Consider the following 22,512-nt stretch of genomic DNA (forward strand, 5'->3'; position numbering starts at 1 on the left):
CACTTCATTTAAGATGGATTTATAGTTAGGCATATCATTTTGCAATTTGGAAGCATTCAACTTCTAATGCAGTGTAAAATGTAGCTCACACAATTTGATCCAATACCATTAAGGAAATTGTTGTTGGCTTTTGCAGAGTTGCCAAGAACAATACAGTTACATAGTCATGGATTCACGGATTTGACAGAATTAGAAGGGACCTCTAGAGATCATCTAGTCCAACTCCCCTGCTAAAGCAGGATTGCCCAGAGCACATCACTCAGGACTCCATCCAGGCGGGTCTTGAAAATCTCCAGAGAAGGGGACTCCATGACTTCTTTTGGCAGCCTGTTCCAGTGCTCTGTCACCCTCACCATAAAGAAGTTCTTCCTCGTATTTGAGTGGAACTTCCCATGTTCCAGCTTGTGCCCGTTGCCCCTCGTCCTATCGCTAGAAACCACTTAAAGGAGTCTGGCTGCATCATCCTTCAACCCACCCTTTACGAACTTGTAAACATAGATTAGGTCTCCCCTCAGTCTTCTCTTCTCTTATTGAGGCTAAAGAGCCCCAGCTCTTTGATTTATGTGTCTTCTATTTATCTTCTGTTGAGTTGTAAGGATGTTTTCAGTTAATGATTGTAATTCTTTTATAGAACTTCTGAGTCAGGCTGAAGTAGAAAGAGCCTTCAGAGTGTTTACTTTTGAAAGCCTGAGGCTGACTGAGCTGAGTGACTCTGGTCTCTTGGAGAGCTCTGGATCTATGGCTGGAGGTGATTCTGAAGTGTCTTATATCCCTTGGGACAATCCAGCCAGGTTTGCAAGACAGCTGAGACAACTCTTCCTTATGGAAAAGAAGCTTAACGGGAAATCTCCAAGAGGCTCTGGTAAAAATCTCTCTGTTTACATTACTCCTGAAGAATTTGAATCCACTATTTATATTTTACTATATCATTTGCTATTGCAGGCCCGTGATTTTTCTTCCTTGTACAAATCACCAAATTTTCAAGCATTGTGTAGTCTGTACATTGAGTATCTATGTAGGAATACTAGAAAAACACAAAAAATAGCTATTTTGTATGACAACAGTAGCAGTTTATTTAAGCAACTCTTTAAAATGATATCTGTAGAAAGGCATGTAGTAGACAACTATTTTATTGCTTGTGACATCAAATATATTTTATAGACATAAAATATTGAAGACATGCTTAAATACCTTTCTGAATACAGGATCTTGTGAGTTATCATGGCAGCTGAATCTTTACAAAGTCAGTAGCAACCACAGGGTGAAATCAAAAGTGATGCTTGAAGTTAATTAGATGAATACTCCTGAGTGAGTATTAGGAAATGCAAAGAATATATAATGTACACACAAGGATTTTAGAAGGTGATATAAAAAGTTAAAAACTTAAAAAAGGTGCACTGTACGTTGTAATTACACATGCATACATACCTTCTACTTTTAAATTTTCTCTTCCACACTTCCCTCTTCTTTCACGTAGAGGTTAATCCAGTGTAGAGTTTTGACATTCAAAATGTTGGGCCAAATTCAGAAGTAACAGGGAAAGAGGAATATATTTATTTGGTGTTAAGAAAGTGAGACCAATGAAAAGAAATCAGAATAGGACTAACATAGTAGAACTGATGTCGTAAGGCAGAAGGTTAAACATCCAGTTTTCATAGTCACATTAAGCTCTCTCTATATTTGGCCAGAAATATGTGAAAACCCTCATATTAAAAGATAAAGAAAGTCTGAGCTATGTTTCAACTTCATCAGCTTCTCTTACTTCATTTCCATTCTGTGCAATTAGTATGTCTTTAGCAGGTTACTATGTGGCACTAAGCCACAATTAAGCCATTATAACTGTCCCGTTCATATTAGAATGGGAATATTTTAGAGAACAGGAACAGAGACCGAGAGGACCTTTTGTAGACAATGCAGAGTACATTTTCTGAAAGTTCTATATTTTCTCCTACAGATTCTAACATAATGAAAAATTGTTGTCCTGATTAAAGGAGCAGTGTTGGCCAAGAAGTAACATTAAAATCAAGTTATTATTTTTCTGGGATTCAAGACAATTAGAAATTAGGTCAGTTTAAGCAGCTATACCTTTAGGTTCATGGTGTTGCCCATGGTTTCCTAATGTAGATGTCCAGGCAACCGGCTTAGAAAGGATCCTCTCCTTAGAAGGCTGGAGCAGACAAAAATGAATCCTGCTTATCTGCCTTTTCTGAATTTTGGGAACATTTGAGTGTTAGTTATTTTACTTCTATACTAGTCACAATACTAAATATTGCATTTACAAACATAGCCGCCAATGTTTTTACACCTTTGCAACACAAAAGCAAATATCAGGAAGAAAAAATGTTTGCTTTCAGATTTTAGAAATCTTCTAAAGGCACCCAGTAAACCGGTCTAATTTCATAGAAAAGCAGAGGCTAAAGGTATATGTCTGGAAGCTGAGCTGGTTATAAGCCATTTATGAACAAATACTTTCTGGAGTATTTTTCCCAGGAAGAGAATTTTTCTTATATGTGTGAATTTTGATCAAATATTAATGGTATGTGTCCTAACGCAGGGAATAAAGAATTCTGTGAAAAGGAAATTATTTTTTAAAATTATAACAATATAGAAGTTAAAGTCTAGATATGATCCTGTTAATATCAGGTGCCCATTGAAAAAATGGAATGACTGGTCAGCAGAAGTAATATTCTGTCAGTAGCTTATAGAACTCTATAAATCCAATGAATTTTAAGTTTAAAATTTCTGTTTTTCAAAAATACGTGAAAATGTAAAAACACTTGATTTTGCCTTCTTTTTTAATGTCATCTGAGCAAAGAAATGCTCGTTATTGTTTCCCGGATAGTACTCAGAAAAATGTTTCTTCATGTATGAATCTGGAGGACACTTCTTGCAGGGTCAAAACCACTAAAAATACTTTAAGGCCAGCGTAAAACAGATAAAGAGGATGATTTGAGTGGGTCTTACAAAGTGGTTTGTTTGGTGGTGGTTTTTTTTTTTGGAGTTGTTTGGGTTCTTTTATTTAACTGTCTGGCACTTGTCCCTGGATTTTGAAGTGCTCTTTTAGTAAAGAAGTGTAGCAGAGATGATCATGTATTTATAGAACTAGTGTCATAAAAGAAAACTTCAACTTGATGGCAAGCAGTCTCATCAGGGAGGCTGAGGAAATTGCATCACTCCAACTTTAGTGTTTAGTGCTGAAATTTCTGGAACGCTTCTTAAAATTCTGCTTTCAATTTCCAGAACATACAGAAACAAATGGCAAAGATGGAAAAGACGGTCTGGATGATCCTGTTTTGAGAAAAGAATCGGATCTCCTTATTTCTGATATGGTAAGTGGGAGTAACGGAATAAAATATGCTCTATAGCATAGAATCATAGAATGATTAGACTTGGAAGGGACCTTGAAGATCATCAAGTTCCAACCCCCCTGCCATGGGCAGGGACACCTCCCACTAGACCAGGTTGCTCAAAGCCCCATCCAGCCTGTCCTTGAACACTTCCAGGGATGAGGCATCCACAGCTTCTCTAGGGAACCTGTTCCAGTGCCTCACCACCCTCACAGGAAAGAATTTCTTCCTAGTATCTAATCTAAATCTACCCTCTTCCATTTTATAACCATTACCCTTTGTCCTATTGCTACACTCCCTAGTAAGGAGTCCCTTTCCACCTTTTCTGTGCACCCCCTTTAGGGTACTGGAAGGCTGCTCTAAAGTCTCCCCCAGAGCCTTCTCTTCTCCAGCCTGAAGAACCCCTACTCTCTCAGCCTGTCTTCATATGAGAGGTGCTCTGGCCCTCTGATCATCTTCATGGCCCTCCTCTGGACCCGCTTCAACAGATCCATGTACTTCTTAAGTTGGGGGCCCCAGAACTGGACACAGTACTCCAGGTTGGGGTCTCATGAGAGCAGAGTACAGGAGCAGCATCACCTCCCTGGACCCGCTGGCCACACTTCTTTTGATACAGCCCAAAATGCATGAGACAACAGAAGATACTCTTCAATGCCATGGCATGTTACTGGGCATTCCTTTGCAATGCTAATGTTGATTTTGTGATGTTTGGCAAATAGTGCCGTAACTTTTAAGCACTATGAAATCACTTTCTTTGAATTCTAAGGTGATGGGTCTTGGTGAAACTACTAATGACAATTCTTTGCTGGTTTCACTGAATACCAGGGGTCAAATACTAGCATGAGAGTTTGAGAGAAATTGCCAAACTGTGTCACACTAATAAACTATGTAGTTTGGCATCGTCAGAAACACCTGCCTGCTATACAGCCCTGGATAAATATAGCAATTTTAGAATTACTTCATAGGACATGTTTAAATATTCATAATTGCTTACAGAACTCAAAAACGTATAACCTAATAATAAAAATATTTAGATTATGTTTGCTATTAAAAAGCCAAGACCAAAAACCTTTGGGAGTAATTGTGTTTTTTGTTAAATAGTGCCATACGGGTCTACACGTGTGCAGCATTATGCAATTAACAGTGATGCAACATGGGATGCTGTCTATTAAGTCAACAAGGTTACAGTTAATTTAATACAACTGACACTGAAATGTTGATAATCATTATTTTGTTTTGGTGTATTTTGAGGAGAGTCCGGAAAATGATGGCGTAGGACCAAACTTAGAAGAAATAAAAAAGACACAGAGGCGTTGTTTGACAGACTGGAGTTTTGCTGAGCATTTTCAACCCCATATTCTTCTTCAGGTATCTGTGACAATCTTATACTTGGTCACCTCTCAGAATGCTGTACAAAGAATGAGTAGCTGAGTGTACAGTATTTCGTTGTTAGATCATTGACTCAGTTTTATCCCTTTTACAGTTGTACTAAAACTAATTGTTCTTTAGCTGCTTTTCACTTTCTTTTGTGAAATATAGTTTTAATGGGTTTTTATTTCCTAGTTTGGCCAAACTGCAGCTGTCCTTTTTGGTAGTGAGTGTTTTAGCTACATGGGTGATGGAGATAAAATGACCTTACCCTTAGGGGTGATCCTCCCTGGCAGTTATGGGCCTCGTTAGTGCAGTGTATGTGAAAACATATTTTGCAAATACCTATGCAGTATATGTTTTATGGGCAATAGAAAATTTTGTTGTAAATGTACTTCACCCTTTTAGGGCTACAGGCTTCATTTATAGAAATCTCACAAGCTACAGACTGAAACTCATCTTGCAGAAAGATGGAACCGTAAATGTGAAAGATAAGTTCAAGTGTAGGTTGCTTAAGTTGGAAGGCATTCTCCTGGGAGGAGTGGATTATTAGTTCCTTTGCTGCCTTGAACTGCAATTCTTACTTGCTCCTGACACATGCTATACATGGATGAAGGAAAGGCTGCTTGGACTTTTTTGGCAGCACTTTGTTCTGGTCATACATTTCAGTACATCAGGAATTCCTTCTTCTGCAACACAAATAGCTAATACTACCTGAATTTGTCAATAATTAGTGAAGCTAGTTAAAAGATATGGATGGAAAATAACTACAACAGAAAACAACGTTTTATTGCAGCAGAAAATAAAAGTTTATAAGAATATTTCCTTATACTTCATGTCACATCTGAACGTAATTTTTACATCAGGTAATATTAAGGATTTCACGTTTAAAGGGAATATTTATTGATAGAAAATCATTTCAGGTTTATTTCAGGTGCATAGTTTTGTACAAATAATAGTTTAAAAGAAGGCTTTCTTCCAGCCATAACCATAAAATAAGTTTCAGCCTGCAGATAATGTAAATATTTAAATTGATGGGGCAGTACAGAACAGAGCGGAATAATGTAGAACATAGTAAATCTCAGAGACGTGCAGGTTATGATATAGCGAATTGAATGCCAAGTAAACTTAACTGAGCTAAAACTAAATTTGTTTTCTTTTCACTTGGTATGTGATAGTTCTGCTTTTATTTGCTATTTATTTATTTAAATACTGTATTATTTGAATTTGTTTAAGTATTTATTTAATATTTAAATGTATTAGTTTATTATTTAGCCAAACTTTTTTATTCATGGTCAGCCTCAGAAGAGGGAGCATAATTGCTGCCTCTTCTCAATATAAATAGTGGTGGAGTTTCAGTTTCCACCTGCCTGAACACTCCAGATTGCAGGAATCCAAATGCTTTGCATACATCATGTAGAAGAGAGAAGTTCTAAAGCACCTTTTGCTGAAAGTTGTATAGCATCTGTACATATGCTTCTGTCGGCAGGGAAGGATGTACCTGATTTCCTTTCCTTTTCAGGTTCTTCATACCGCATCCCAAGAATATAGATGTATTGATTCCTTTTATTATACTCAAGATAACTCCTTGCTAATGGTTCTTCACAATCCTATGAATCATTATCGTTTGAGCCAAGAGACTTGGGATGTTACACTGCACTCTAATGTGGGATTCAGGTAATTGGTTTTATCTTTCATGTCTCATTCACAGTCATTTTCAATTAAAGGCTGCATGACTATGCTTGGGACAGAGCTTTGAAATTGAAAGATACCAAGATGCAACATATTTATGAGAAATCAAGTCACACAGGTAGAAAACAGTGCTTTATCAAAAGAGTTCTTGAGACAAAGCTTTTCTGAGTTAGGAGAAACATACAGTAACTATATGTGACTCCTTATTACAAATTATAAAAATACATATAATGCACACATCATGCAAAGTCATATTAGGAATATCCACATCAAGAAAATTATGTTGAGGACACTTCAGGTGAGTGAAGTTAAAAAGAAAAATCTGTCTAAAAATTTAATTATCAGATTCTTCAACTATGTATACACAAATTGGTCAGGAGTCACTGGGAAAGTTTTTCTAGGAAAGCTAGAAGCCCTTCATTAATATTAGAATAGTTTTTTCACAAAATACCATATTCTTCTTAATTGCTTGTCACTATCTGCTTACCAGTTAGAGGTATGCAAGTAGTTGATTTATCCACTGTTAAGGCTTTTGTCAGTGGACCTGTTCATTTCGGAATACAATTTTGCACTGAAACAGTGATATAAATGAAGTTTATCCAGCTGCTATTCCAAATAAGTGTACAAAAATAGAATATGTGTCCATGTACTGTTATGTAAAGAAGCTACAATGCCATGGAGAGACAGCTGACCTATCTTTAACCATGTCACTCTGGTGCTCTATGGTTAAATTGGATTTGATTTACCAAACAGAATTTCAAGCAAATTATCCAGTGGACAAACACACCCACACACCCCAGTCTGTCTGCAGGCATCCCTTTCTAAGTACAGTGCCTAATTTATCAGAATATGGGAATCTGTTAATTTTTTTAGTACCTATATATTCAAACAGGATTTGAATGCTAAGTAGGCAAAGTGTGCCTTCCTGAAGACATTATTTTGTGTGGTATTTTGTATCTTTGTTCTCAGTCAAGAGATTCTCTGTGAGTCCATCTCAGCTCTCCAGACACTTGAACTTAAAATTACTTGCCATGAAGAGAGGCTGTTGTGATTACAATGACTGGGACCAGAGCCAGACAGCAGAAAGTTTCTTGGGGAAAATGCTGGCTGTTGTGTGGTTGTTGGGCAAATCCTCTATATGTCTAGTCAATCAACTGTTTTGCATATATATAACAGCTGAAATCTTCACCAAAAGATAGTGAAAGGTGGTGTTTACATACACTGAGTAACACCTCATCCCAATGGCATATTATGGTTGTGTTGTCTCTAGAAGCAGATAGTGAGGAGCCAGACCTCCTCAGGAAGCACTTCTCCTTGAAAGAACAACTCTTCATCTAAGGAATCCTAGAGCAATTTGGTTCATCACCTTGAAAGGCATTGAAATCGTCAATTCAAGGCCAGTTGAGAAATGGGAAGAGCTCTTGATACCTGCAAAACAAAAGTTGCTAATTTTGCATCCAAAGAAGAAATGAAGCGGGTTTTGTGGTAGATGCATTATAATTCCGTTGAGGATGGAATAGCTATATGCTTCCTCCTTCTTACTCTTCCACTGGAAACTAATCTTAGACATTAAAGATAGCTTCTGCTTGAGGCACACCATCTTTGTTCAGTGACACTTCATTGGGTTCTGTTTCAAAGCAGCAAGGAGTCTTTAAAGAAGCTGGCATGAAAGCTAACAAAAAGGTTTGGCTTTGGGTTGTGGTTTTTTTTTTTCATAGAAGTAGATCATTGCTATGTATGCTACTTAGTATCTTTGAAGAACTTAAAGACTTCACTTGCTTCTGTTATGTGGTATCTATACCTGCCTTTTCTCTGCAAAATAGTCAGCACATTTTCTGACCTTATTCAACCTTTTTGCTAAAGATAATTTAGATTTCCAGACAAAGTATCATAAATATTTGCTAGTGTGGGTGTCCAAGCAACATAACATTCTGTGGAAGACAGTCTTTAAATACCTGGAGCGCTTGAAGCTGTTGCCTGCATTGGCTTCCAGATCCTGCAGAGTTGCCAGAAACAGGCACAAACCTTTGTATGAAGTAACTGGCTCCTGATGAGTTTAGTAACAATATATTGATTTTCCTTTTGTTAAAATTACTATAATTCTCATTTTGGGGACATATTTGAGAGCCACATTTTCACCACAGGAGAAGTACAAATACACAACAAATGCTATTTCTGTGTTGGGAGTTCTCTACCTATGCTTACTTGTTAGTTCTTTATTGTGACATCTTAGAGACTACAGTCCCACTTTGTAGGGTTGATCCATACTTGCTGTGTAGAATATACTTCTGTTACCTGCTAATCAGTTGGTTACAGTGCGTCCTTTTACAGAAAATCCTCATGCAAGGGGGAAATTAAATTTCTTATGTTGCAGCAGCTTTTGCTTCTGCAGATCCCAGTTACCCTTCCTTCTTCTCTATGGATATCAGGTCCCATAGTTCATGTAGAACATCCAGAAATTCAGGAATTGTGCAGTTTAAAGGGCAGGCAACAGGAGGCTACATGTGAAATCCAATGGATGCTACTGACTAAGGGGTTCCAAAGGCATGGGCATGCGTACCTGCAGTGATACATGTGTATAAAACATTTCAGCTCTGCTTAGGATAAGTGGCCACTCTATCAGGAAGCCAAATAAATTCAGATATCATCAAAACTATTCTTTTGCTCAAACTTAACCTTAATGACATTTGTTTACTGTTTCATAGTAAACACATTACACAAGTTACTGGAAAAGAATAATCCTTTCTGAGAAATGATTCTGAGTCAGACATTGGCAGTAGTGACATCAGAATACATATTAATAGAATGTGTATTTTTGACTTTGCATGACTGTTTCATTGCCCTAAAATATTTTCCACGGGGATAATCTCTTTTTTATTTATAACGTATATTCATCTTCAAGTTATTCCAGTACTGGCAACTCTAGGTTGCAGCCTAATTTTGCCTTTTGTTTTCAACACCTTTGTTTTTATAGCCTCTACACTTCTCTTCAGATACAGGCGGAGTCACCTCTGTCCCTACAGGCAGTAGGGACTCAAAGTCCCTATGGAGCATATGATCAGCAGTTTCTTCATGCAAATGTAGGCTCCACCTACATTGCAGGAGCTGGGAGAGACGTGTATCTTTAAGCTCTACATGAACTTTATGTGTCTCCAGTCTGTGTGGATACCCTACATATTAGTTCTCTTGGACATACAATGTAATGCTGCAGTAAGAACTTTAAAAATCTCATGAGGGCAAGAATTGGTTATGCCACCTACATGTTCACAACCAAAAACTGTCATGCATATAGAGCTTTTGAATACAATTGAATAATTTTGAACTTCTAAATACAATACATTATTGAAGACACAACAACTGAATCTCATGCATTCTTTAAAAGCCCCTTTTAGGTTTGCACACATGAAGAATTTTACTTTAATTAATTTATTTATTAATTTAATTTAATTATGGTAGCACTCCAGACAGGGGGCTGAGTGGCAACTGCATATAAGACTTACAGGGTTCATCCTACCTTGGAAGCAGTTGTTCACAATGAACTATTTTAGCAGTCATTTCAGACACCTTTGGAAGATGAGGCAATGCAACTACTGATACCAGCTGCAAACTGGCTCACTTCAACTGTTAATTGTGAATATTCTTAATTCACACCAGAATACAGTGCACTGATTCTCTAATCTGCATTTGCATGACAATTTCCAAGCACCTTTCTTGGCACATGGATGAAGAAGAGCTAGGAATTAAAGAGAGTAACACCTCCTCAATTGTTGAATAAAACAAATTAAGTGTATATATAAATGAAGAGCAACTAAGAAAGTATGTTATCCTGGTGATAGAACAGTGAGGAGGAGAATTAGTCTCAACCTTTTTTAAGCTGAATGTCTCTGTTTTCTGACTTTCTGTATTTTCTTTGAGGGTGGGCATTCTTTGGAAGACAAGTTTCTAATATCTTTGCAGAAAGGAGGACCAAAATCCCAAACATAAGATATATTAAGCAAATACCAGCCAGGCAAAAATGCCAGCTCTTCTAAAAACTGAGCAAACCCCTGTAAAACACAAGCCTTCTCTCAAAGGTTGTAGAATAATATTTGTATAAGAAACTGAGAAGCCAAGTGATCCCAGTTGACCTGAAATCGTATTAGTGAAAACTGTATTATGGTAGATAATGTTGTGCTTTTCAGAAACTATCTTGAGCTGGTGGCCAACTCAATTGAAGACTGGGTGAAAGAGGAAGAAGCCAAATACCAGGAAGAGAAGATGGCTAAGGAAATAGAGTCTCTTAAACCGGAAAAAGCCATCGCAGAAGGATCTTTTGCATTGTCTTCATGTGCTGCCAAAAAACCTGGCCTCCCTAAGAAAGACAAAAGTGGGTATCTTTTTGTTTTATCCTAGAAAATTCTAGGACACCCTAGAAAATTCTTTTTCGTGTTGAGCGCTGAGACCCAAAGTTATTCAGAGAATTGCATCTATTTTTTCATAGGGTAACCTTGTTTTGTCATAAGCATAGACATAAATATGTCTTGAAATTAATTAAGTACATATATTTAATATTCTGCATCGTCTTCTGTTCTGAAAAATTACACCTTTCATGTCAATTTACATTTACAATAGCTGTGTTTATTTAATGGAATTACTTTAAGGATTGCTTACAAATACGAATTTCTGTTTATATGGCTGAACATATGAAGAGTGAGCAGTAGTTAAAGTTGTTGACACATTTCAGGAAATTCCTTTATAAAAGGGCAGGATAAAAGCTGGAACTGAGAAGCTGTGGGCTGGAAGCTAAAACTGGAAATTGGAATTGACTAGACTGCAGAGCAAACTTTAATTACAAGCAACATTTTGGATAATGGAAATTGTAAGCCGTTCATACAGTAACTCTTGAGCAGGCAGTAAAGTCTGAAAGTGCCTTTTGACAAAAGAGTGCCTTTTGTGCGAATTGTTTGTTTGTATACTTAAATAGCATTAACAATGATTTGTTGATATTTAGCTTTTGTTTTGTTCACCTTCTTTGAGAATGCACTTTGAAACCTTCTAGTACTAGCAAATAGCATTTGCGAAAACAGGAAAGTTATTCCTCAACCCAGTTAACGCATCTGATTATAGTTTGGAAACTGAAAGGACAGTTATGGCTTCTAAATAATAATGTAGTAGCTGTCACAGGAGGTAGACTGAGTCTTGCCCATCTGGTGCCTCATGACAGATATTCATAGAGAAGTTCGCTTGCTGAAAGAAGATAATCACCTGTAGCTGGGATGTGCAGGTGGACAATAGTGTCTTTAGGTGATTTCGATTTCACTAGCACTGCTGTAGTCCACACTGCAATTTTTACTTTTTAATATAAAGTAATTTAACTAGAAGTTTCTGATGGTGTACTTTAATGTTTTCTATCAGGTAAATTTTTGGTATCCAAGCATGATATAAAACTAACACACCTAGAGAGATACTCTTTTCATGAGTCATAGATGCTATAAAGCTCTAATAGTAAACGGGACATAATATTTCTTTAGTGAAGGTTTGAAGGGTCAGACAGCATTTACTCACTTTTTTTTACTTGAAAGGATGTAATATATATAGTTCTGTTATTGAGCTTGTTCTGGTGTTTGGTGAGCTGGTTAAAGCACAAGATCTGAATTTTGGAACTGTGGTAGCAAAAATAATAAGTACTGCTTATTGTTTATTCAGAATTGCTTATCTCCATAAAAAAAAATTAGTGCAGGAGCAAAGCCTTCAATAGCAAGAAGCAGAGACTCATTCTTTAAATATGTCAATATATTGTTTAGCATGTTTGGTCCCCGGTTATGACAATCAAGTAATACTAGTTGTCAGATAAGTTTTTTCTAATATGAACAGTCTTCCTATTTTATCTCCAAAAATATTTAGCATTTTCTTTATTGTACTGTTATATTTTTACTATTTACAATAGATATTTTTATTTACTTGCACTTCTTCTGTTTTATTTTTTCATTTTTCCAAATTATTCAATTTTCACATATATATTTATAACCTCATTTATCCCCATTTCATTTCTCAAAGGCAGCGTGTCAGAACTTGAGAGCATAACAGAGGCTATTCCAGAAAGTGAAAAAAGTCCTTTTATCAGAGAAGGCTCTCTAAAGGTGAGGCAAAAATATGTGTTTTTCTGAAATGGACTTAATAACACTGCTGTTCCAGGAAGGTAAGCCTTCATTCCTCCATAGACTTGACTCCTCTTCAATATAGGTATAGCTCTTGGCTATTTTTTTGTATACTTTTATTTTATGTTTTCTTTAATTTATTCCTTATTTCTGCACTTATGTAATTTATGTTATTGAGGTAAGAATGTTTGGAGTTAGACTAAATGTTATAGAATCATAGAATCATAGAATTGCCCAGGCCGGAAGGGACCTCCAAAGGTCATCTAGTCCGCCCTCCCCGCAGTCAGCAGGGACACCCCCAACTAGACCAGGTTGCCCAGGGCCTCATCGAGCCTCTCCTTGAATATCTCCAGGGATGGGGCCTCAACCACCTCCCTGGGCAACCCACGCGGACATACGTCCATGTTCTGAAGTAATTAATAATAGTAGTACTAGGAAATGGGAGTTATGGATGGTATCATTGAAATTTCAACTTGTCGTTGAAATTTTTTTGGTTATAAAGCTATAAAAACATAAAATACTTATGTACCCAACTCCTGCCTTCACTACCTACATCCCTTTGAAATTAAGGAGTATAAATATGGCACCTCAGAGTTCTCTTATGACAGAGAATCCCATTTTATAGATGTAGACCATGGTCAGCCACTACAGATGAAATGACTTGCCTGAGTTCACACAGTAAGTTTCTGGCTGAGGTAGGAGTTAAACACATGTATGATGTAAGTCCTAGCATTGGCACTTTCTGTTACTCTGCACAAATGTAGCTTAATTGATATTTTACTCCCCTGCTTTTTTTGGACTCCACAGCCATAGTATGTCTCATTTTTGTTATAGTGTGTAATGCTATACACTTAAAGTACTGATACTGGAATGTAGATACAAAGTGGTGTTAACCAATTCCTGGATAATCAACTTGAGCTGGCACGGCTCAAGTTAGGCTAATACCTAACTGGTAACTGTGGATGCTTACCATTTCTTCCACAGAAATGCTTGTGCTTTGATATGCTTAGATAAGATGCTACAAAGCCCTAAATACTCTGGAAAATCTCTGATGTCTCTTGTCTTCCTGATACAAGTTGGTAATTCGAGCATCAGTTCCTCATTCTTCTTTCTGTAAAAGAATAAAATAATTTGATCTCACAGTTGCAATTTTGGAATAAACTAATACCAGTGATGCATTCTGATTTGGTGATAAACATTATGGAAAAGCGCACAACAAAAAATAATTCTCTTATAACTGAATGCATAAGATACAAATAAGCATCTAATACGTCTTCTGTGGTCAAGAATGACTGATCCTGTGGACTGAATGAGTCAGTAATTTTATGCAAAATGTAATGTGTAATATTGTAAAAACTGTAGGCACATTTGGAAAATATGTGAGCAACTTAGAACATTGGTTCTTTTGAGTTTGTTTATTTGTAGTCTTTTCAGCATGCACATAGGAAATACCTTCTGATATGAATAGAACCACAATCATTTGAATTTCTAACATTTAATGTAGGCTTGGAAGAAGGAGCAGGACCAATTACTAGAAGAACAACTACTTAAGGAATTAAAAAAAGAAAAAAAAGAAAAGTTGGGAGGTAAAAAGAAAGAACAGGAGATAATAAGTGAAGAAAGTAACGATTCCAACAAGAAATCTTCCCAAGAGAAGTATAAAGATGAGCCAGCAGAAGGCCCTGAACTTGAGGATCCCAGCATCCCAGAACCACATTCTGAGAAAGTTTATAAAGTAAGGAATCATATTATTGCACTACATCAGGAAAATGCTAATTATTTATATGGAGTCATGATTACAGCAAAGCTATTATCCATTGTGAAAGTGGAGCTCGAGGCAAATTAAGCCTAACTAGGTCTTATTTAACTCCATCATTTTAGCAGCACATCCCTTCTTAAACGTTTTGGAGAGCAATTTCTGATGTTTAAGATTATCCTACACAAGACTATTTCATTAACTTGGATGGTTTTTAGTGTATATGACATAAACACAACAATAAGATGATCATGAATTTGTGCCCATGGAAATATAATTATGGGATTAATTTTCCCTGAAAAATGTGATTTTCATGGGAGACAATAGAAAAGGGGAACATAAAGACCTGTTCTAACTGCTATGTGTGGAGCCTGCTGGATCTAGTTGAAGTTTTGGCTGTCCACATTGGAAATCAAGTAAAAGGAGTTCACTCTTCCTTCTGTTTCCTGTTTCCAAATTCACATTCTTGGAGTACCCTAAGACAAGATACTCTGCCTGTCCATATTTCTTATGGAGGGAACTCTTCATTAGTTGTGTCCAAACTCAATTAACATAGGGATATTTCTTATGGAGGGAACTCTTCATTAGTTGTGTCCAAACAGCTTTTAGGCAGTTCGCACTGCTTTATGTTTGCAAAGTCTGAGTCTTATAGCCAAAACTTGTAGGTCAATATATTTAAGTCTAACCTTGCTTGCATACAAACTTCAAACTCAGAGATATATAACATTTCAGTATGAATTTACTTGAGTACACTCAGCTAATTTTTCCAGTTTTTGGCTCTTTGGAAGGCACAGCAGTCTAAGAATCAGATTTACAGTGTCTGAATTCGAAATTTTGTGAGGGTGGAAAGCTGAATCTTTATCTGACTTTTATCCAATCGCATTACAATGTACTTTGTCTCTTTGCAGTTGTCTGGAATTTTTGTTTCCTTCCCATGATATGTTAAGCAACCAACCTACTTTCTACTCTTCTGTTTCCATGATGGGCCATACCACTGAAGGATCAGATTCTGCTGTCCTGTGTAACAAGTTACTTCACATAGTAACTGAGAAATTATTTCAATAGGAGAATAACATCCTATATATTTGCTAAAGTTGTTACTACATTAGTTAAATATCTAAGCAAAAACTGTTGACCAGAACAGTGGTCTATCTGAGGATCTGTCCTTCATTTGCCTTTTTCGTAGCTTCTGCCTTTCTCGTTTACACATAATCTAAAACTTGTTTTTCCAGTTTCTTGGCTACAATACAGGGGAGGATCTCATTCAAGTATCAGGAACCAATCAATATCTTTTTCCATCTGATGGAGGACAGATTCAAGTAGAGAAGATAGATTTTGTAAAAGGTGATTCTTCTTTATGCTTTGCTTTGACTCAGTTACTAACTGGTGGCATAGTTTCTTAATCCATAAATGCTTTTTCATGTCTCAGAAGTAGGAATTCAGTTAAAGACATTGAGAGAGTACCATACAATTCCATATTAGCCTCTATCACTAATATTTACAATTTACTGTGGTATGTTGACAACTGAGAGATAAAGTACCAGAAAACTAGAAATGAAGAATATTTAAGCAATAGGGTTATTCTGCAGCCTCTCGGATCTAATTGTCAGGAAGTTTCTGAATACTTAGTCTAAACTCATCTAACCTTAATTTTACCTTCTTGGTCTACTACTAAGGAATTCAGTCCACTTTGGAACAATTTTCTTTTTTATGTGCTTTATAGTTGCAGGTTTGGTTGTTTGTTTTTTTTTTGGGGCGGGGGGTGGGGGGTGGGGAGGAGGCACTTCTGAAGCCTGGTGGGAGCAATTATAGTATCCTGTTGCTTTGCAGGTCCAACTTTGATAAAGGTGAAAGTGATAAAAGACAACCACAATTTCTTCATTCACATCACAGACCCTGAGGAAAACCTAAAAGAAATTGAAGTGCAAGAAATTAATGAAGAACAGGGAATTGGATCAGGTTAGTGAATTGACATCACTGATATAAAGAATTAATAGTTTGACATATTTAGTAATTGGATGCAAACCTTATAACTAACAGAAAATAAATTCCTACTAATGGCAGAGGGTAAAAAAGGTCAGTGTTCTGTATACAGAAGTAAAAATCTAGTTGGACAGCTTAAGTGCCATGTAGAGAGATCTTACCAAGACATCGAAGCACAGTACAGGACAACAGGTGTAAACCAGTCTCTTTTCCAAAGCAAGGAAATTAATGAAGAGAGACACTGTTCGTTAAGAAAATAAGAAAATAATTTTCTTCTTTAGTGAAGGACTCCTTCAGATCTTAATGTGGCTTGGGAAAGCCTAAGAAGATGCAAACTGAATCATGTCCAGTGTGACCAGGATAAATGCCTGCCTTTGAGAGGGACCTCCTTTTGCGGGTCAGATGACTGTAGCATTAGTGCCTCTTCAAGACCTTTGCTGTGGAAATAGATCTTCTGCAGCTCAGCAGGTTCTGCTGTTGAGTGTTGCTAACACTCATAAAGTAAAATCGTTTCTGAACCCAGGTGAGAGTGTTTCCAAGAAGAAAGCCTGTCTGTAACAATTTGTGCATATGTCTGCTAAAAGCACTGTGTTATTGCTGTCACTAAACTGAAGAGTGTTGGAAAAGTGTGACTTTTCGTAGGTGTGTTAGCCCTTTTAATCTTCATCAGTGTTAGAAAGCATCCTGCTCTTGCTCCTCTTCTTGGCTTCAGCTGCCACCAGTGATGTAATCATAGGTTATCTGAATAGAAAATTTCATCCCTTCCACAGATGAGATCTTGTCTGCCCTTCTGAAAGTAGTCTTGTATCATTCTGGGGTCTACCAAATGGTACTTTCAGTCACCAGCGTGCCAGCCTCTGATGCAAGGTGTATTCCCTTGGCATAAGTTAGAGGCTTTCCTCCTGTGTAAACAGGAGTACCTTATAGAAAGGCAGTAGGGAAGAAGATAATTAATCCACTCTGATACTTGGCAGTGGCTGAATGGTACAATGGTAAGCATTTAATGCAGTCAAAATGGCAAAACAGCATCCTGCAGGTGATAGTCACAATGCAATTTGCAGTGATGGAGTAAATAAGGAGCAGATGAGGTCTCAGCATTGTGCCTTGTTGATGGAAGAAATGGGAGATGGCCAGGTGTTGGGTGCCTGCCTTAATCTTCTTTTGCAGTCTTCTCTGTTGCTCCTCACAGTTTTAAGAAGATATTCTCCCATTTTGGAAATCCCAAGGATTTCCTCTTGCCAGCAGAAACGTTTCTTTAAGGCAGCAGGAGTTGAACTAGACTCAAGGTATGTTCCAGTGTCACTTTCTCAAAGGTGTTCCCTTGCATAGTTCATGTGGTTTTCAAGGATGACATTCTCATTATATCACATCTTCTCCTGCACCTCTAAGTGAGCTTGTCTCCTGTCACATCTCCTGCACCTCTAAGTGAGCTTGTCTCCTGATCCACTTTCACAAATGCCAGACACATCTTTCAATTTAATTTCTCAACTTATTGTCCTTTCTTTTACTTTCTCCTTAAGGCATGGTCCCTGTGACAATATCTGAGAGGCAGTGTCTTATATTAGTGCATGGTCCGTGTGTGATGGAAATGAGCAGTTTAGCATTCTTGTAAGCCAAGTAGGGAACAGAATTAAGGATCCTTGACTCCAGAACTGAGTTTTCTTGCTGTTTAAATTCACAAAGACTTTTCACTAGTTGTTGCTATTAAACCTGTTTTTACAAACCCTATCTAATTAGAATGCAATTTCTAGATGAGAAATCACAGCTAAGTTACACAAAACTGACTGTTATGTACTACCCTATGAATGGAATGATAAAGTTTTCCGAGTCCTATATTAATACATTTTACAGGTTAGTTATCCACATTGATGTGCCACTGTTCACACCAGTCATTGGTTTGCAGGTCAGGTGGTTCTGCTATGCGTTGCCATCTTTAAAATTCATTTTAATTTTTTTAAAGGAAAGCTGAACAATCAAAAGAAAGCTGTGAGCCAGTTTGGATCTTTTTCAGCCACCTTGGAAAATGGAATCCAGCTGTCCCTGAGCTATTATGGACCTACAGGGAAGACAGCAGGTAAAGTAAGCAAATAGAAGAGGATATTTGAGAACCACAGGGGCGTTTGGTTTTTTCTTCTTTTTTTTTTTTTTCTACATACACTCCTTAACCCAATAATTTGTTGCATGCAATTCTGCCTTTCTCAGCAGCTGTTACTACATGGTGTGGAATTTTCAGCAAGGCTCAAGATGATATTACATTGTCAAGAATATTCTATGATTCAAATTTCAAAATAGATGGAGATCTCCGTGCTTTTTTACTTACTGTGAAAACAGAGCAGTGCAAGGAGAAACTTGGAAGTATTGTTATTAAGTAGCCCAGCAAAATCAGCCAATTAATTTGAGCCAAAGAAAATGTGGTTTGCTGAGGAGTCTTCTTGGCTTTCCAAGAAATAATATTTTTGTAAACTTATATAGGCGATTATGGAACTTTCATTCTACATTAGGAGTTGGACTTTAGGTTACAGTTGTGCAGACGTAATGAGGGATTTCTCTCAGCCTTTCAACAAACACATTCACCAAATGGAAGCAATTGCTTCACAAAACCACAGGGAAAATAGTATCTCCTTTTACCAAGAGCTTTTTGTTTCCGTTACATTTGAAAGGCCATTGAAAACATCATACGGATAAAAGTGAAACCCTCCTCTGATCAGGAAATAATCCCAGCATTTTTCAGCTCTTAAAATATGAAAACATTTAATTGAATGCATCTTTGTGTGGACTGTGGTAAACCATCCAACTATATACTCAGTTTTTATTATTCAAATACATTTTACAAATTAATTACTAAAAAAGGACTTTTTAAACTTGGGCCAAGAGAGCATCTACCATGTGGTGGACTGTCAAAATTTGTATTTTGGCATAAAAGAGAAACATCTAATTAAACACCTACGTGTTAGCTGTGACGTTCAGCCTTTTTTACACGTACCATAAGCAAATTCAGTGAAATTAGAAGAATCTACATTAGAAGAATCCTATGTTGACATTTAGTGCAGCACTTCTGACTGACATTCTTTGATTGTCTGCAGTTTTTCTACATTCACTTGCTTGTGGCTGATTCCCCTTGTGGGTGTATTGTAAGTGCTCAGAAAAATTCTGACCAGAAATATTCTGGTTTAGACTATCCTTGTATGCCATCCATCCCTGATGTAGAATGGTATGCCATGTAATCTGCAGTCTCTCTGCACTGACTGGTTAAATTGGCTGTGAATTACTCATTTTCCCTGCAATACTGAAAAAATTCTCTGGAACCTTTCTAATTCTCATTTTTCTTAGTGTTTTTCTGATTTTATCTCTTCCCTCTTCCATTTAGGGAAGCTAAGATGACAGAAGGCCTCAGGCTGTTTAACAACTTTATGCATCGTTTTTATTTCTTGGTTGAATGTTAGTATTTGTTTAAGTTTTGACTTTTTTTTTTTTTTTTTCTCTAGCATGGCCAAAATCTAACTTCAGGCCACCTTACAACCAGACTTAGAAGTAAGCTCCTCATCACTTTGTGAATCTGGCTCCTTGAGCACCTGTGAGGCTTTCACCTCTGGGTGTTATAGAATCTTGCACTTGGGTTTTGTGCCTCGTTAAAACCATAAGAGTACAACTCCAAGTGCTAGAGACCTGTATGTGCGTGCAGGAAGAAGGAAACCTTCCTTAATCTGACAGTTCTCTGGAATTTCACATTTCTCTCAAGATTTCTAAAGACATTTGCGTTGAGTCTCAACAATCCACTCTTTGTCATTGTTACCCTTAGACACCGTGTTCTCATTTTTCAGGGCATTTTTCAGAGTAAAGTGGTAGGTGAAATCTCTTAAGCCTATATCAGCTTTTATTCCTAAATTTAGCACTCAGAAAGTAGTGTCAACTGAAACTGAGCATTCTCCACTTCACAGCATGGGTAGCTGGGAAGGATAACTCCCCTCACTATATATAAGAACTTGCTTATATGCAGTTTGCAGCGTTCACGTGGATATTTATACTCACCTGACAAGATGGATTACGTTCACCAATGATTTTATTGGACAGTTGCCTCAGAATCCTTCATTTCATTAACCCTGCTTCTCTGTGGAGCACTAGCTTGGTCAAAGTTTTAGTCAGCTGTTTCTTCTCACCATCCACCTGGAGATGAGTAATACTTGTTTATTCCATAGCCATACTGTCTATTAAATATGTATCAAAATGGACCCTGTGGGGAATGTTAAACTTTCCTATTTTATATAGTTAGCTGAGAATTTACCTCTAGTATATTACAAATAAAACAGTTCTGTTCACATTTCCTTAGACTTCCAATAAGCTGTAAAAAACACGCAGCATAAATTTCAGCACATGAAAGCCAAGCCACCTAACAAAGCATCAGATTCTCATGCATCAACTAATGAAAATTTCAAAAGGTGATGGATATATTCAGATGTCTGTGCATTTCCCTAATGCTGGCACCAAACAAAAACTGAGATCAAAGGCTTAAAAACTGAGGTGAAAGGCTTGTTATCCATGGACTCCTAAATAGGACTTTATCACCAGATGATCTAATAGTTTCTTCTAGCTTTAGGTTCTTAAATTTTGGGTCACCTTTGCAGCCTCGATAAATCCAGAATCATCCATAAGGCAACTGAACATGGCGGGAGCACTTTATTTTTAAGGTGGCCTCTGCATTTTCTTATCTGCAGAGCTAAAACCATCTGTGCCAAAACCTTTCTGGAAACAGTGGGCATAGTAGCACTGAGACCTACCTTTTATCTTTTTCAGCCAAAAATATAATAACACTTCATCTGCATTACAGAAAATGCAGAATGGTTCTATTAGCATGCTTCCACGTGCATTTCTTTCCTTCTTTGTCTGAATGTGATCTTGCTTGCAATTTGTCAATGAGTTATTTAACTGTTCTTTGCCTGATACATCAGTTTTCATGTTAAATAATGTTGTTCATTGAAAGAAGCAGAATTACAATGTAATTTTACCAAAACAAAAGAAAAAAATGATTTTTGGAACTCTTCCTAAAAATGTTCTTGAAATGATGGACTTGTTAAACTTCATGCTTTGTAGAAACTACTAAGCAAATCAAGCTTGTTTTATTTATTTAAAAAAAGGTTTCAAAAGATGTTTTCTGAGATCATCATGTTTTGCTCACTGGTGTTTTCAGTTCTTATCTATATTGGTGTGGTTAAGATGTTGATAATAAGTTGCTCCACCTGGGGTAACGAGTTCTCCAAAAGAAACAAAAATTCAAATTGCTTACATTGTCTGGATGGGAAACAAAGTGCTATTTCATGAGTTGTAGGTTTGGATTTAGTCTGCCTTCAAGCATAAGATGATTTTTTAAAAATCTTTCAAAAAAAGCATCACAGTTAGAGCTGGCTGGGTTTTTCTGGTTAAAAAAAAGTATCAGTTCCTTGAAACAAAAATGGTTTACAGAAAAACTTAGTTTGTATTAATTTTGTTTTCAAGAAGGCGACATGACTACTTCCTGTCAACAGGCTTAGGAGGCTGCCCTGGAAGAGTCTTAGCAAGTTTAGGTCATCAGAATCCTTCTGAATCATTAGAGCAAAATAGAGATATGTAATTCAAAACTTCAAGAGTTGGTCGATGCTGGATCAGCCCATGATAAAGCATGACAACAGTGATAATTTCCTAGGTAATAGACTCAAAATGTCTCTACCTATCTACATATTCTGTAGATAAAAGAGAATTTAAAAAATAGTATTTTCTATTTTTGGGAGGCAAGTGACGACCTGTAGGAATCAATAGGTTCAAGATTCCTTTTTAGGTTGACAAGTAGTCAGCCAGTCTATGGAAGGATTTTCTAAATAATTTCATATATTTAGTCCCTCTATCTGAAATAAACTCCCCCACTGAGACTGTTATTTCAAAGGTAAAATTTAGTGTACAAAATCTTGTTAAAAAATAAAATGTGACCATCTACATTTATGAAACTTCATTGCACTAAAAATATTGCTTTTCCCTTCTTTAGATGATAAAAAAGATCCTGTCTTAGCAAGAATTCTGAACATCCCTTCTGTTCATATTCCGACCATAATTACTCCTGTTACATCAGCTTCAGAAAAAAAAGATAAGTCCGTCAAACAAAAATCAGGAAAATCTCTACCATCTGCAAAAACAAGCCGTAGCAAAATAGGCCCTTCACCACCTGATGACCCGGTAAAGCAGGAACAAGAAAAGGTGAGAG

At 36.9% G+C, this 22,512-nt stretch overlaps 1 protein-coding gene across 1 annotated transcript in view; it reads left to right on the top strand.

Annotated features, from left to right (window-relative positions):
• Window positions 1–22,512, top strand: part of SPAG17 (sperm associated antigen 17) — a 116,572-nt gene that overhangs the window by 41,012 nt on the left and 53,048 nt on the right. The window contains exons 14-24 of the mRNA XM_014957087.1: window positions 632–862; window positions 3,241–3,329; window positions 4,599–4,715; window positions 6,238–6,392; window positions 10,589–10,773; window positions 12,444–12,526; window positions 14,049–14,279; window positions 15,533–15,644; window positions 16,131–16,259; window positions 18,244–18,357; window positions 22,297–22,505. Of these exons, the coding sequence (XP_014812573.1) occupies window positions 632–862; window positions 3,241–3,329; window positions 4,599–4,715; window positions 6,238–6,392; window positions 10,589–10,773; window positions 12,444–12,526; window positions 14,049–14,279; window positions 15,533–15,644; window positions 16,131–16,259; window positions 18,244–18,357; window positions 22,297–22,505 (1,655 nt within the window). The remainder of the gene's footprint in view (window positions 1–631; window positions 863–3,240; window positions 3,330–4,598; window positions 4,716–6,237; window positions 6,393–10,588; window positions 10,774–12,443; window positions 12,527–14,048; window positions 14,280–15,532; window positions 15,645–16,130; window positions 16,260–18,243; window positions 18,358–22,296; window positions 22,506–22,512) is intronic.

Source organism: Calidris pugnax, unplaced genomic scaffold (genome assembly GCF_001431845.1).
Source record: "Calidris pugnax isolate Ruff unplaced genomic scaffold, ASM143184v1 scaffold225, whole genome shotgun sequence".
NCBI lineage: Eukaryota > Metazoa > Chordata > Aves > Charadriiformes > Scolopacidae > Calidris > Calidris pugnax.